The 17,415-nt window shown below is 41.6% G+C and overlaps 2 protein-coding genes across 2 annotated transcripts in view; both read left to right on the forward strand.

The window, feature by feature from the left end:
• The first annotated feature begins 3,702 nt into the window (after window positions 1-3,702).
• On the forward strand, window positions 3,703-4,191 carry LOC122551320 (gamma-crystallin S-1-like). The gene is made up of 2 exons (XM_043693027.1): window positions 3,703-3,757; window positions 3,898-4,191. The coding sequence occupies exons 1-2, from the start codon at window positions 3,749-3,751 to the stop codon at window positions 4,174-4,176; spliced, it is 288 nt and encodes a 95-aa protein (XP_043548962.1). The 5' UTR covers window positions 3,703-3,748; the 3' UTR covers window positions 4,177-4,191.
• A 7,856-nt stretch (window positions 4,192-12,047) lies between these two features.
• Window positions 12,048-17,415, forward strand: part of LOC122551321 (gamma-crystallin S-1-like) — a 17,470-nt gene continuing 12,102 nt past the window's right edge. Inside the window, exon 1 of the mRNA XM_043693028.1 lies at window positions 12,048-12,052. The gene's annotated coding sequence lies outside the window, so the exon portion shown is untranslated. The remainder of the gene's footprint in view (window positions 12,053-17,415) is intronic.

Genomic DNA, 17,415 nt, shown 5'->3' on the forward strand with positions numbered 1-17,415 from the left:
AGAATCTTTCCATTGACCCAATACTCGGCCTTCCCAAAGTGCATCACCTCACATTTAGCTGCATTAAACTCGATTTGCCACCCCTCAGCCCAATTCAGCAGTTTATCCAAGTCCCCCTGCAACCTGTACCATTCTTCCAAACTGTCCGCTACTCCACCAACTTTAGTGCCATCTGCAAATTTACTAATCCATTCACCTATGCCTGCGTCTAAGTCATTTATGAAAATGACAGACAGCAGTGGTCCCAAAACAGATCCTTGTGGCACACCACTAGTAACCAGACTCCAGGCTGAATATTTTCCATCATCTACCACTTGCTGCCTTCTTTCAGAAAGCCAGTTTCTAATCCAAACTGCTAAATCACCCTCAATTCCATGCCTCTGCATTTTCTCCAACAGCCTACCATGTGGAACCTTATCAAAAGCTTTTCTGAAGTCCATGTATACCACGTCAACTGTTCTACCCTCATCTACATGCTTGGTCACCCTCTCAAAAAAATTCAAAGAGGTTTGTGAGACACAACCTACCCTTGACAAAACCATGTTGACTATCTGAAATCAAATTGTTGTTTGCTAGATGATTATAAATCTTATCTCTTATAATCCTTTCCAAAACCTTTCCTACAACAAAAGTAAGGCTCACTGGTCTATAATTACCTGGTTCATTTCCACTTCCCTTCTTGAACAAGGACACAACATTCGCAATCCTCCAGTTCTCTGGTACTAAACCTGTAGACAATGAACGACTCAAATATCAAAGCCAAAGGCTCTGCTATCTCCTCCCTAGCTTCCCAGAGAATCCTCGGATAAATCCCATCGGCCCAGGGGACTTGTCTACTTTCACTCCTTCTAGAATTGATAACACCTGTTCTTAATCTTTAACACATGACGCCAAGAATCCCAGGAGGACCTGGCAGTGCCAAGTATCTCTCCCTCCAGCAAAATGGAAGATCGGACGTGCAGGTGCCTTAGAGGAGAGGTGGGTGGGTAATGAGGTGATTTTCGGAGAACACTGTGAGAAATCTCATTCGGCTCAGAGAGAAGACTCCTCCATGAAAGTCACCAAAATTGACACAGAGCCAATTTTTCAGTAAAATTCAGCCCTGTGGGTGAATAATGAGCAGGTGGACGGCACTACCGTCTAATTCTTTGCTGGTGTGAAGCCTTAATACTCATCTGTAATCTCGGTACTTCTGACGTAACCACCAATCAAGGTGTATAATCTTCCTATATCTGTAAAACACTCCTCTTCCTTTCCTGACAATTGTTATATAGTTCATGGCTCTTGCTGGATTCATGTTTGTGGGCAAGTTATTCTACTTAGTTTTAACCTTGCACAAAATTTGTGAGTTTTGCAATTACCGTATATACTCATGTAAAGGTCAAATTATTTAGACTATTTTTAGAGGTTCAATTTATAGAATGTATGGGTGCTAGTTTTAAGTAGCTGAAATTCATGCTGTAGTTGGAAATACCATATTATTAGCAAAGGTTGATTTGATCACTCAACTAATCCCAGGTAAAGAAGAAAAACACAATGAATTATGGTAAAGCCAATTACCAGATAAAAGCAGGAGAAACCAGAATGAATTATTTGTAGGAAATTTTATTTATACATGCCAGTACGAAAATTTAACATGTCAAAGATTCATTGAAATCCTGCAAAATCACACTATTCAACATCATCATGGCCTGGTATAATGGCACACTTAAAATGTAACATTTATTAAATTCTGAATGTGTAAGCATCTTGAACCTTCCCTCAAATTCTTCCATTTCCCTCCCATTTACTCTCTTATGTTATGAGCCTCAGTAACATTAACAAATCTGTCAAAAAATTAAAGGTATATGTAGCTAATAGATCTCACTTTTAATCAGATATAGTGGCACAATTAAAATGATTAACTTTTTAACAACATTAACTTTTGGATGTATAGTGAACAAAGTGCATTAAGTACCGATAGACTTAGTACCGGTCTGAATAAATGAATGAATCAAAGCACACTGTAGTAAACCAAATGGGCGAAGTGGAGTTTTAGATTAGATTAGATTAGATTACAGTGTGGAAACAGGCCCTTCGGCAAAACAAGTCCACACCGGCCCGCCGAAGTGCAACCCACTCATACCCTACATTTACCCCTTACCTAACACTACGGGCAATTTAGCATGGCCAATTCACCTGACCTGCACATCTTTGGACTGTGGGAGGAAACCGGAGCACCCGGAGGAAACCTACACAGACACGGGGAGAACGTGCAAACTCCACACAGTCAGTCGCCTGAGGTGGGAATTGAACCCAGGTCTCTTGCGCTATGAGGCAGCAGTGCTAACCACTGTGCCACCATGCCGCTCACAAATTATAAATGAATGAATAGAGCTGTAATATAGTAAACAAAGAGCAATGAATAGAGTTATCGGGATGAATGAATGCAATTTTGTTTAACTGGGTTATGGGACCATGCAGTTTCCTTTATAAGAGGTTTATAATGCGATATAGTAGGGTTGCCATTTACACTAGATATATGGAAAATATAAGATTTTTTGGCCAAAAATAAGGGGTCAACTTTTACATAAGATCGATTTTTACACGAGTATATATTGTATGTTTTTTGTTCAAACTACTGTCTACGACTCTTTCTCATCCATTTGATCTACTAAAGTGTATTATGGAGCCAATTGTCTGCTTTACAGAATTCCACAGCCACATTGGTGGGGGGAAGCTCAGTCTGTTCAACAGCTCACTGCTGTCTCTGTACAGTTTTCTAAGATTAATGTAAACTTGATGTTGCCACTGAGTTCTTGGAATAAGTACTGCTTTCCCTGAGCTCACTAGTGGAGGGATGGTAAAACCTTTGGCAAGCCTTGGCTTCTGGGTCTGATAGCAAGGTAACTTCATTTTCAAATTTTCCCTGTTGTTAAGTTTTTTTAACATTAGTATTTATTTTTCATGTGCTGTGGGTTTCATAGGGTACAAAAATATTTGTTGCTCCTGCCAAATGCGACTGAAAACGTGACAGTGAGGCAGATTCTGAACCATTGCACTCCATGTGGTGTAGGACATGTTTTAATTCAAGGAGTAGATGTATCTTCTCACTTCCATCAAATTGGATGAAAAGATATCAGTGCAAATTTCCGGCTCCACATCTCTAAATGATTCAGATTCAAAATGATGAGGATCAGAATGAAACAAACCTGCACAGAGCAATGGGAAAGCATTGAGAAGTTTAGCATTGGAATAAACCACTATGACACACATCACGCTGATATTTGGCGATATGCTTATGCTAACACTAATTTGATATCATTTCTACGTCAATTTAACAATATTTTTTGAAAATCACAAAGAGGAAAAAGGTAGAAGTTTTAAACAAAAAAAACAAGATACTCAAATTGAAGGATACAGTCTTCTCGTCATGTTCAGGAGAAGGGAACATTCTGCATTTTCATTGCTTGTGATACCATTAGTTCAGAGAAGCATCTGGAATGCCTCCTTTCTCAAATTATTTGTGAACGAAATAATTAAAACGAGGTAAGAGCAAAATGAAAAGTTCCCATCAGCTGATTTTTAAATTACATTTACAGAAGTGGATTTTGCACAGTATGGGACAACACGGCTGTATTTTATTTTTGCTGATATATGGGGTCCTGACTCGTCAGAATAATGATGCATTCTTTACATACAGACCAGAGTATAAATACCAGGAAAAAGAGGCACATTCACTGAGCAGCTGTCCAACTGTGAACCTAAAATGGGAAGGGTAAGGTCCATGTTTTCGGTTCACAGAATCAGGACAGCACTGAAAGAGACCATTCGCACGTGTATTGTACATTTTTACACAATGCAGAAATACCTCACCTTGTTACATTATTGATCTGTAATTGAACTGTTTCCCCACAGATCATCTTTTATGAGGACAGGAACTTCCAGGGGCGGCACTATGAGTGCAGCAGTGACTGTGCCAACCTGTCCCCTTACTTCAGCCGCTGTAACTCCATCCGTGTTGAGAGTGACTGGTGGGTGCTGTATGAGAAACCCAATTACATGGGATACCAGTATGTTCTGACCAGGGGAGAGTATCCTGACTACCAGCGCTGGATGGGATTCAATGACTGTGTCAGGTCATGTCGCTCCTACCCACAGGCAAGTGACAAAGTTGGTCCAATTGTTTTTTGCTAATGGGAATTGTTTATTTTTGCAAGAGTTTCCATCCTTTTAACAATGGTCCAATACTATATTGGTGCTAATTTGATATAAACACTCATGCAATCCCAACTGAAGGTATCCAGTTCAGGACAACGCACATGAGGAAGATGTGAAGACTTTGAAGGGCAGAGAAGGGATTCACTCAGGTGGTCCCAGGGTTGAGGGATTACAATTATATGGATAAACTGGAGAAGCTCAGGAATTCCTCTTTGGAGCAGGAAACAGTGAATGAGATTTCATGGAACTCTTTAAAGTCAAGAAGGGCATACAAAGTAAATAAAAGAGAAACTATTTCCAATGCCTGGAAGGTCAACACTGGGTGGATTTGGGGATTAAAATGCTACTGGACTGAGAAAGGTAAGGAATGGATGTAAATCCATCTGGAGTGAAGAATCACTTTGGACTGGCTCTGGGAGAATACAATGTCCATGTAGGAGACACTGGGAAGTATAATCGTGGGAAAGGACATGCAGTTGTGGTTAAAAGCTAATGGGGGGGAAGGTTCCCTTCTGTATTAAATGTATAAGACGCTGACAACGTGATCTTTATTGAGTATTGCTTGTCATAATGAAGATCTTAATATGAAAGTGGTGTCATCCTTTCAGCTGATTGCTGAATGTTTTTTTAAGAAAATGTGATTGGCGTCTGTGAAGCTATTGAACTCCAAACCTATCTTTCATGATCAGAGATTTTCCTGGAGTTTTAGCTACGGCTCAAGGGAAGTGAGTTTGCCAGCCTCACTCTCAATCCTTAAAAATTTAATATTTTCAATTTGAACATAAGGTTCCATTCAGATTCCTATGTGGCGGACCATAGAGACTGGCTGTCTTTAGCTTCATTCTCTCTCTGTCTGTCTCCCTTAGATACTGGCAGACTGACTTACCTCTGAGTACGAGGAATATCTTTCAGAAAGCTAGTATCCTGATCTTTCACAATCATTTCTTCCAGATGTTTCCCTTCTCAATTCCCATGGCAGTGCTGTTCCATAGGTGAATTGACCATGATACGTTGCCCATAGCGTTCAGGGATGTGTAGGATAGGTACATTCATCAGAGGTAAATGTCGAGTAATAGGGTAGGGGAATGGGTACAAGTTGGTGACTCTTCAAAGGGTCAGTGTAGATTTGTTGGGCTGAAGGGCTGCTTCCAAACAGCAGGGATTCTCTGAAATTCATAGATCTTCAATCCAGGCAGAAATACTAATGAACTCTCCTTATGGCCCCAGACTCTCTTCTATCGTAAAACTAAATAGATATTACAATTACAACATTTATAAAATTATAAGATTTACAAATCATTTAACAGCTGCCTGAAAGATTTTGGCCATTAGCTGGCCATGTACATCAGCAGAGATATGCTTCAACCATTGTCTCCAAGTATGAACAATGTACCTTTATAACTTCACCCCAGTAACGGCCTAGGGACCCTGTTAATGCTGAACAATCAAGAAACTCAGGTTTATTACCAGAATTGAGAGCATAACCTCACTTCATTCCTCAATATACCGTAAAATAATCCAACCCTGAAACATAGCAATCTTTAGTTTTTTTTTATTTTTACCAAGTCTCTCAGATTTAGAAAGTCTGATGGATACAGATTCCACTGTTGATTTCAAAGAGAAATTGGTTAACTATCTGAAAGTGTAAACAATGTGCGTGTAGAGGTAGCCTGGAGGACTGGGTCTTGCTGGATTGTATTTCAAAAGAGCTGGTTCAATTACAGTGGGATGAATGGCTTTTTAACCTGTAGTAGCGATTCCCCTCCTATATATTCTAGTCCGTGGAGGCTCCTACAGAATGAAGGTTTACGAGAGGCCAGGCTTTGGAGGACAGATGATGGAATTCATGCATGACTGTCCATCTGTCTATGATCGTTTCCGTTACCGTGACATCCACTCCTGCCATGTGATGGACGGTTACTGGATCTTCTATGAACATCCCAACTACAGAGGGCGCCAGTACTTCATGAGGCCTGGTGAATACAGGAGATACAGTGACTGGGGAGGCTACAGCTCAGCTATCGGATCTTTCAGGCGCATGAGGGATTTCTAGATTGTTGCTGAAAAGATTCATATTGCTTTGCTGACATATTATTGAGCAGAATAAAAATCTTTCCCTGCATTATCGTCTTTTTCTTTTTATTTATTCTCAGAATGACATAAGACAATAACTACATTTGGGTGATAACACTAAAAGGTAATTTTTTATGCTCTAATGTGGTTTGAAGGATGTCTTACTGAGTAATTGCCTACATAAATCCAATACTTCTCATCACATTCAGAAAGAGCCATGACTATAACATTATCTTCACTTTGGAAATAGTACTTTTTATAGGAGCATGGAACATAGCAGCGTCAATTGGCCGTTCAACCCCTTGAGGTGCTCTGACAAATGAGACCATGGTTTATCACCATCTGGATGCTACGCTCTCCCATTGTTATCTCCATATCCTTTGGTGTTATTACTAATGAGAGATCTGTCAGTTTCTGTCTTGAACTTACTTAAAGACTCAGCCTCCATAGTCCTCTGGGGCAGAGAATTCCAAACATTCACCATTCTTGCAAGGATAATATTTTGCACATCTCAGTCCATTTTATTCCAAGGCTCTGGCCCTTGGTTCTCAACAGCACAGTCAGAAAAAAAACATCATTTCTGCATCTCCCCGACTATCTCTTTAAGAATCTTGTAATTTTCAATGAGAATACCTTTCTTTGCTCCTTTACTCAAATTGGTTTGTAATATAAACTAAAATGCCTCATGCCATCTGATCAGCTTAAAGCTCGCAAGCAACCTCGCATGGGTCCAAAGTTGAACAATCAATACTGAGCCACAGCCAGAGAAATTGGGCCTGTCAGAACATTGGCCAAACTAAACTGAACAGCAGCTATTGTCTACAGAGAGCAGTCGAAACCCAGGCCAAAGTGGTTACAGTGGTTCAGGGAAACCCGTTACAAATAGTCCAATGGGTGTTTATTGGAGAAATACTGAGTGGACCTTCTGACACTTAAATTACAAGCCTAGACTCTCTGCAGTGTGGTCTATCAAGCCCACATTGACCCTCCGGATTGCATCCTACTCACACAGATCCCCTACCCTATCCCTGTAATCATGGCTAATCCACCCAATTTGCGCATCGCTGAAGAATATGGGCTTTAACATGGCCAATCCACCTAACCTGCATGTCTTTTGGACTGTCAGAGGAAATGGGAACAGCCAGAGGCAACCCACATGGACACGTGGAGAATGTGCAATTTCTACATAGCTAGTCACCCGAGGATGGAATCGAACACAGGTCCCGGGTGCCGTGAGGCAACAGTGCTAACCACTGAGCCACCGCATGCCCTGCACGGACTCTCAGCCAGTACTTGATGACGTGCACTTCCCAACTCATTAGCATGGCAACAGCACAACCCCACTGAATACTTTGAACCCTACACATGATCGCTTTGGCCAAAGGTGACAGAACAATAGACAATAGACAAGTTCTGGAAGGTCCAGAATGAGGGGAGTCGTAGCACACACACCTTAAAGCCACCGTCTCAGTAAAGACATGACGCATGGCAGAAGACTGTATGGGAACCCATGTAGACCCAGGAGAAGACCCTCCCTGACCTGTGAGATCCTCTTCATGGAAAAGAGGCAGCCCCACATCAGACAGGAACAACATTCCTACAGCCCAGTTCAAACATGTGGGTTGTTGTGGGTAAAATTCTTTCTCAGACGGATAGGAAAGCATAGCATTAACATCATAGAAACTTTACATTTAAATATTTACATAAATAATTCAATAGGGAATATTTTATTAAGAAAATAAAATTGAATCACAAAGCAAATTCTGTCTCCATCACTGGTAAGAATGCTTGGTTGAAGTGTTTTTCGCACAGCACATGAACTGGTGAAAATGTCCAAAGTGTGGGCGTACTAATGAACAAGGACACCAAAATCTCTTTGCACATCAATACTTTCCAAACTCTCTCAACATTTAAGAAACATTCTGTACTTTTGTTCCTCTGAACAAAATGGATAATCTCATGCTTAACCACAAAATAACCCATATGTCAGGCTTTGCCCACTCAGTTTATTATGCTCTGAATCTTCTTTGCATCCTCCTCATGGCTCCCGTTCCCACTAATACTCACATCATCTACAAACTTGGAAACATTACAGTTGGCAGCAACATGCAAATCACTGGCATAAATTTTAAACAGCTGGGACCTAGCTAGTGATCCTTGTGGTACTCCATTGATCAGAGCCTGCCATCCTGAGAGTAATCCATTTCTTCCCACTCTCCCATTTCCCTCTGTTAAAAAATCCTCAATTTTTGTATATTTCTTACCTCCAATTCCACGCCCTTCAATTTTATTTATTAACCTTCAGATTGAAATCTTGTCAAAAATCTTTTGAAAACCCAAATAGACCAGATCCATTGGTTTCCCCTTATTGACTTTATTGCAACAGCCTCAGAACCTCATTCAGGTTTATAAAAAACATGATTTCCCCTCCATTAATCTGTTGACTGCCCAATCAAACATACATTTTTAAATATCCGCATTGATGACACACAAACCTCCATCCACAGACACTGGCATTCGATATGTGCCAGCCTCTATAAATCCGCATGGCACATCTTCAATCCAATTCCCACTTACCTGATGCTTCTGAACTTCAAAGTTACACCTCAGGCTGCAGCAGGAACTCCATGTGTAATGCAACTGCAAGGACACTCGGTGCTCACGGACACAAACCCAGCTCACGAATTGGACCAGGCTGCCTCTCTGGCTTGCTCACCTGCTCTCTTAGTGTATGCTCACTCCAGGTGTGGCCTCAACAGCACCCTTTTCAGCTGTAACATAACCTCCCTGCATTTAAATTCAATCCATTTAGCAATGAAGGACAAAATTCCAATTGCCTTCCTACTTGTTGTACCTACAGACCGACCCTCTGTGATTCATGCACAAGGACACCCAGGTCTGTCTGCATAGCAACACGCTGCAACTTTTTATCATTCAGCCTGGGTGGATTAGCCATTGGAAATACTGGGTTACAGGGATAGGATAGGGGTTCAGTGTGAGTAGGATGCAATCCGGAGGGTCAATGTGGGCTTGATAGACCACACTGCAGAGAGTCTAGGATTGTAATTTACTTTTCTTTATAGTACTTTCTGTGGCTTTCGCTTGACCTTTAAAGTTTTCCCAATCTTCTAGTTTCCCATTGATCTTGGCCACTTTACATGCCTTCTCTTTCACTTTGGTAGCCTCCCTTATTTCCTTAGACACCCATGGCAGATTACCCCTCCTCTTACAGACCTTCCTTCTCACCGGTATATACTTCTGCTGAGCACTTTGAAAAATTGCTTCAAAAGTGCTCCACTGCTTGTCAACTATAAAGTCTTTGTTTCCAGTCTACTTTAGCCAAGTCCTCCCGCATTCTATCATAGTCCTGCTTGTTCAAGCACAGGACCCTACTATTGGATTTTATCTTCACACTCTCCACCTGTATTCTAAATGTAACCATACTGTGATCACTCCTTCCAAGAGGATCCCTAACTCGGAGGTCATTAATTATTCCTGTCTCATTACACGGGACCAGATCTAGAAGAGCTTACTCCCCCGTTGGTTCCATGACACACTGTTCAAGAAAACTACTGCAGACACACTCAACGAACTCCTCCTCAAGGCTACCCTGACCAAGTTGTTTTGACCAATCAACATGTAGATTAAAATTCCTATGATAATTGCCATAACATTTTTACAGGCATTTGTTATTTCTTTGTTTATTGCCCACCCCAGTGAAATGTTATTATTTAGTTGCCTATAGGCTACATCTATCTGTGACTTCTTCTTCATAGAATTCCTAATTTCCACCCAAATAGATTCAACCTATTTTCCATAGAACCTAAATCATCTCTCGGCACTGCCCTGATGTCATCCTTGAATATCAGAGCTACGGCACCTCCCTCACCTTCCTGTCTTTCCTTCTGAATAGTCTGGTACCCCTGACTAGTTGTGACCATCCTGTAACCAAGTCTCCGTAATGGTTACCAAAATCATATTCATTCATGACAATTTGTGCCATTAACTCATCGACCTTGTTGCAAATATACGAGCTTTCAGGTACAGTGCCCTTACGTTAGCTTTCATACCCTCATGCTTTCTAATAATATCTCCCGAGTTATCATTCCTGAGGTACATGTGACAATAATAACAAAATCAAAAAGAAATCTTCCAATATCTGCATAAAACTCCACTTCCTTTCTTGATAAATGTTATGGGGCCTCAGTAGTTTGCACTGCCCCTTCACATCACCAGGGACAGGGACTCAATCACAGCCTTAGATGACTATCTATGTGGATTTTCCACATTTTTCTTCTGTGTCTTTGTGGGATTCCTCCGGGCGTGCCAGTTTTCTCCCACAGTCTAAAAATGTGCCAGACAGGTATATTGGCCATGCCAAATTGACCCATAGCATCCAGGGATGTACAGGCTATATGGATTAACCACGGGAAATGCAAGGTTACAGGGACAGGGTAGAGGTTGTGGGTCTTGGAGGGATGCATTTCAAAAGTTGGTGTAGACCCGATGGGCTGAATGGCCTCTTTTTACGCTGTAGTGAATCTATGATTCTATTAGTTCATGGCTTTGGATTGATGCATGTTGTGGGAAAAGGTATTCTATTTCAACTCAAACTTTGCTCAAAATTGAGTTTTGCAATTGTTCTTTGTTCAGCCTAATGGCTACTACTCTTTCTAAATTGTACAATTTGTTATTCTAAAGTGTATAATGTCCCCAGTTGTCTATTTTTGTAGAGTTCCACAGCCACATTGGTAGGGTGAGGCTTAGTCTGTTCAATATGAAAATATGTTGCTGGAAAAGCGCAGCAGGTCAGGCAGCATCCAAGAAGCAGGAGAATCGAGGTTTTGGGCATGAGCCCTTCTTCAGGAATGGATTCCTGAATTCCTGAAGTAGGGCTCATGCCCGAAACATCGATTCTCCTGCTCCTTGGTGCCTGACCTGCTGCGCTTTTCCAGCAACACATTTCCTGCTCTGATCTCCAGCATCTGCAGTCCTCACTTTCTCCTTAGTCTGTTCAATAGCTCACCTCTGCCCCTGCACAGTTTCCAAAGATTAATGTAATTTGAATATTGTAACTGGGTTCTTGAAATAACCGCCTGTTTCTCTGAACTCACTCATGGAAGGATGGAAATGGTTTTGATAAGGCTTGGTTTCTGGGTCTGGTCAAAAGTTTTTTTTAAAAGGTTTCCCTGTTCTTAACTTTTTTTTAACTTCAATGTTTACTTTTCCTTGTGGTATGGGCATCGCAGGCGACAACCACAATATTTGTTGCTCATGCCTGATGTGTTTGAGAATGTGCTGGTGAGTCAGATCCTGCAATTGTTGCAGTCCACTGTGCTATTAGAACATTACAGGCCAGCCTTCCATTCAAGGTGTTGAGGTATCCTATGACCCCCACCAATTTCGACTCCAAATGACTCCAAAATGAATCTGAATGATTCAGATTCAGATTGATGTGGGCCACAATGAAACACAACTTCACACAGCAGTAGGAAAGCATTGAAAAGCTTTGCAGAAAAATAAACCATTATTAAAACCATCACACTGATGTGTGTAGATATGTTTATGCTCAGACCAATTTGAAGCAATTTCCATGCGTATTTACCAATACTTTTGAAAATCACAAAAGAATAAAACTAAAACTTTTAAAAGCTAAACCAAAAACTCAAATCGAATGCTTTAGTTTTCTTCTCACATCTGAAATGGAGAACATTCTGCATTATCATTGCTTGTGATACCACTAGCTCAAAGAAGCATCAGGAATGCCTCTTTGCTCAAAGTATTTGCAAACAGGATAATTAAAACAAGGTAAAAACAAAGCGAAAAGACCTGATCATATGATTTTTCAAGCACATATACAGGAGTGGATTTTATCCAGTATGGGACAACATGGTTGTATTTTATTTTTGCTGATTTATATAGAGTCCTGAGTTATCAGAATAGTGATGTATCCTTTACATTCAGACTAGAGTATAAATAAATACCAGGAAAAAGAGGCACATTCACTGAGAAGCTGTCCAACTGTGAACCTAAAATGGGAAAGGGTAAGGTCCATGCTTTCGGTTCACAGAATCAGGACAGCACTGAAAGAGACCATTCGCACGTGGTATTGTACATTTTTACACAATGCAGAAATACCTCACCTTGTTACATTATTAATCTGTAATTGAACTGTTTCCCCACAGATCACCTTTTATGAGGACAGGAACTTCCAGGGGCAGCACTATGAGTGCAGCAGTGACTGTGCCGACCTGTCCCCTTACTTCAGCCGCTGTAACTCCATCCGTGTTGAGAGTGACTGGTGGGTGCTGTATGAGAAACCCAATTACATGGGATACCAGTATGTTCTGACCAGGGGAGAGTATCCTGACTACCAGCGCTGGATGGGATTCAATGACTGTGTCAGGTCATGTCGCTCCTACCCACAGGCAAGTGACAAAGTTGGTCCAATTGTTTTTTGCTAATGGGAATTGTTTATTTTTGCAAGAGTTTCCATCCTTTTAACAATGGTCCAATACTATATTGGTGCTAATTTGATATAAACACTCATGCAATCCCAACTGAAGGTATCCAGTTCAGGACAACGCACATGAGGAAGATGTGAAGACTTTGAAGGGCAGAGAAGGGATTCACTCAGGTGGTCCCAGGGTTGAGGGATTACAATTATATGGATAAACTGGAGAAGCTCAGGAATTCCTCTTTGGAGCAGGAAACAGTGAATGAGATTTCATGGAACTCTTTAAAGTCAAGAAGGGCATACAAAGTAAATAAAAGAGAAACTATTTCCAATGCCTGGAAGGTCAACACTGGGTGGATTTGGGGATTAAAATGCTACTGGACTGAGAAAGGTAAGGAATGGATGTAAATCCATCTGGAGTGAAGAATCACTTTGGACTGGCTCTGGGAGAATACAATGTCCATGTAGGAGACACTGGGAAGTATAATCGTGGGAAAGGACATGCAGTTGTGGTTAAAAGCTAATGGGGGGGAAGGTTCCCTTCTGTATTAAATGTATAAGACGCTGACAACGTGATCTTTATTGAGTATTGCTTGTCATAATGAAGATCTTAATATGAAAGTGGTGTCATCCTTTCAGCTGATTGCTGAATGTTTTTTTAAGAAAATGTGATTGGCGTCTGTGAAGCTATTGAACTCCAAACCTATCTTTCATGATCAGAGATTTTCCTGGAGTTTTGGCTACGGCTCAAGGGAAGTGAGTTTGCCAGCCTCACTCTCAATCCTTAAAAATTTAATATTTTCAATTTGAACATAAGGTTCCATTCAGATTCTTATGTGGCGGACCATAGAGACTGGCTGTCTTTAGCTTCATTCTCTCTCTGTCTGTCTCCCTTAGATACTGGCAGACTGACTTGTCTCTGAGTACGAGGAATATGTTTCAGAAAGCTAGTATCCTGATCTTTCACAATCATTTGCTCCGGATGTTTTCCTTCTCAATTCCCATTGCAGTCCAACCCTATTGAACGTAAATCCAAGTAGAAATGCTAACTAACTATCATTATTTCGTCAAACTCTCTTTTAGCAAAAAAACTAAACAGACATTTCAATCATAACATTTAGAAAATTATAACATTAACAAATCATTTACAGTTGCCTGAGATTTTGGACAATGGCTGTCCATATACCATTAGCAGAGATATGTTTCTGCCATTGACTCCAAGTGTGAACAACGTACCTTTCTAACTTCACCCCAATAAGAGTCTGAATCAAGGCACCCAGGTTTACTCCTGGAATTTAAAACATGACCTCCCTCCAGTCTTCACTGTACTGCGGACTAATACACCAACCCCAAAACAACCCAATCTTTTATTTTGTTTTACCTTTTTACCAGTATCTCAGGTTTAGAAAACCTGATGGATACAGATTCCATTTTCTGGATTAGTGGTGCTGGAAGAGCACAGCTGTTCAGGCAGCATCCAAGGAGCAGAGAGATAAGCTAGAGGAGGGTGGGGGTGGGGAGAAAGTATCATAGAGTACAATAGGTGAGTGGGGGAGGGGATGAAGGTGATAGGTCAGGGAGGAGGGTGGAGTGGATAGGTGGATGCCGCCTGAACTGCTGTGCTCTTCCAGCACCACTAATTCAGAATCTGGTTTCCAGCATCTGCAGTCATTGTTTTTACCCCATACAGATTCCATTGTTGACTTGAAAGAGAAATTGGTTAACTATTTGAAAGTGTAAACATTGTGGGGTGTAAAAATAGCCTGGAGGACTGGGTCTTACTGGATTGCATTTCGAAAGAGCTCAAATGCAGTGGGATGAATGGCTTCTTAATCTGCCGTAGTGATTCACTCTCTCTATATTCCAGTACTGAGGAGGTTCCTACAGAATGAGGGTTTACGCGAGGCCTGACTTTGGAGGACAGATGATGGAATTCATGGATGACTGTCCATCTGTCTACGATCGGTTCCATTACCGTGACATCCACTCCTGCCATGTGATGGACGGTTACTGGATCTTCTGTGAACATCCCAACTACAGAGGGCGACAGTACTTCATGAGACCCGGTGAATACAGGAGATACAGTGACTGGGGAGGCTACAGCTCAACTGTAGGATCTTTCAGGCGAATGAGGGATTTCTAGAGTGTGGCTGTTCAGCATTACTTTACGTTGAAATAATTTTCAGAATGCAAATAAAACTTCCATCATTGAACTACTAACTTGCTACATTTGAAAATTTTATGAAAATCATGTACAGCCTTTTCTAATAATTTAAGTGCAGTGACACAACTTAGTAAAGCAAGTTAATAATAATTTATCATATTGAAACAATTCCTAAAAGTAATAGAAAGGAAAATACACAATGAATTTAGCTTGTTTTACTTGTAGACATTGTAATGATAGCTGTGCTTGCTAATACCAAACAACGCGCACTTTATTAAAGATATCTCTTAAAGACATAGTCACAAATATTTACTAATTAATGATAACATTTTAATGAAAGAGTAAACTGGAGGACAGAATAAAATGTAAAACAAAGGAAAGCTCATCCTAAATTTCAAAATTGGAGAATTCTAAAAAAAGCAGCATGTTATAATATTATTTTATAGTGGTTTCAAAAATTAAATGTAAAGCAAAGTAAACTGGTTATTTTAATGTTAAATAACTGCCTTATTATAGTGCATAGATGTGCAGTCTTTGGTGTCCGCAAACAGATTTGTTATATTCCCAATCAAATACGTGCAACAGAAATTGAACTGGATCAGCCATGTCAATGCCATGGCTACATGTCATGCCCATGACAGAGGGGCCCATTAGAGTCCATTAAAGGGGCCTAAGGCTCTAGTTGACTTAGTCTGTTCAGGTCAGAAGCAGGGTCGCTCTGTTCTGGTGAGAGGCCGAAGGTCTGGGCCAGGATCAACACCAGTGCCTATGATTTCTGAACTTGCCCCTGGCTGCAAGACCAGTTCAGAGGCTCAGAATTCTGAACAAAGAAATGACCTGCCGCCTGCTCAAAATGCTTTATAACAACCTGTTTCCTTGAGGGTAGATCCTGGCCCATTAGTGGCTCACAACAACTTGGGATATATTTCTATTTAGCGAGGTGCCCCTTTATTACACCACCAAACAATGGCACATACTCACAATGACTTTGCTTGCTTACAAGTCCCACAAATCAAGATCTCCCTCAGGTGGTCAATCCAACAACAGTTCCCTTGATGTGATTTCAGAGCAAATTACCCATCTGCTGAACCCAGCTGCAACCATGAGCCCTTTACCCCAAAGATTACCCCTTCCCTTGCTATGACTGTTCCACATATGGTATAAAGTGAATAATACAAGTGTAAATAATGCAATGGTTTAAAGAGTCTTGGTTTGTTTATTGGCTTACATCTAAAGGCACTTGTCAATGTGATGGAATACTTCCCACTTGTCTGGACAAGTGAAACTGTAACAGCATATCAGGGGTTTAACACCATCCAGGACAATCCAGCTGACTTGTTTAGTACATTCACCATTCATTTCCTCCACTAACAAGGCACAGTGGCAAGAGTATAAGCCATCTCCAAGATGAAAGTCACCCTAGTCCCATAGGCTGCTATTCATTAGAGAGAAATGACTAGTGATGGATTTATCCTGAGGGTCACCACCCTTCAATCAAAAGGCAAGGCCTCCCTGGTGAGCCAAGCCAGTACAGGAATTGAACCTACACTGTTGTAGTTACTCTGCATTGCAAACCAGCCATACAGCCAACTCTGCGAATCCTCTTGCAAGGATGCCTGCCTTGAAGAAGTTTTCCTTCTCTCTCTACAAGAATCTCAGGGAGTCCCTCTCTCACTGCAACTCCCAGGTCATTTCATCTGCCCTGAAGCTCTTCAACCATGTCCTGAAACAAACTCGCTACCACAGCCACATTTGCTTCCTCAGTGCCTGCCTCCATAACCAACTCATCCCACACGGACTCCGAACCACCTTTAAACCAGCAGAGTTCGTACCCGAACAGGACAAACAGTACAGACTACAGATTCAAAAACACCAGCAACAGTTCTCCTTCAAGATCCTCCGCTCCACGCTCGCAGGAATGCGCCGGCACCTAACCTCTCTACAGTCAGCCCTGCCTCAGCTGAGGGCCACACTCTCTCAGAATTGCAAAGGACCCACTCTGTACTACATCCTCAGGGGAATTCATACTCTCAACAAACAGTATTTCAATTCCATCTCAAACATCAAAAACTGTAAGTACAACAAACTTTTATCTACCCACCTCCACAACCAGCGCTCCTCAAACATTCCAGAAGATTCCCCTGGCCTCGGAATCTACTCAGACGCCATTAGCCATGCGGCTGATGCAGCTGCCACCCCCAAGCTGATTGATGATGTCACTTCCGCCCCATCATGGCCACTCCCACAACCACTTCCACCCCTCACAATTCCTCATGCATCACACGTGACATCACTTCCGCCCTTCACACCATCGCTGATGCCACATGCTCAGTGACTTCCGCCATCCCTACTGCCGTGGTCACCACCACTTCCACCCCCACCAGCGCCACTCACCTGCATTCTGCTGACATGCCCCCCACAGACCCCACTGTCACGATCCCCACCCCCCCGAACACCAAGGGGAACACTACCCCTGCTCATGACTCCACCCCCATTCCCCCCACCATCACACCCACTCCAG

The sequence above is a fragment of the Chiloscyllium plagiosum genome, chromosome 7 (assembly GCF_004010195.1).
Source record: "Chiloscyllium plagiosum isolate BGI_BamShark_2017 chromosome 7, ASM401019v2, whole genome shotgun sequence".
In the NCBI taxonomy this organism is placed as follows: Eukaryota; Metazoa; Chordata; class Chondrichthyes; order Orectolobiformes; family Hemiscylliidae; genus Chiloscyllium; species Chiloscyllium plagiosum.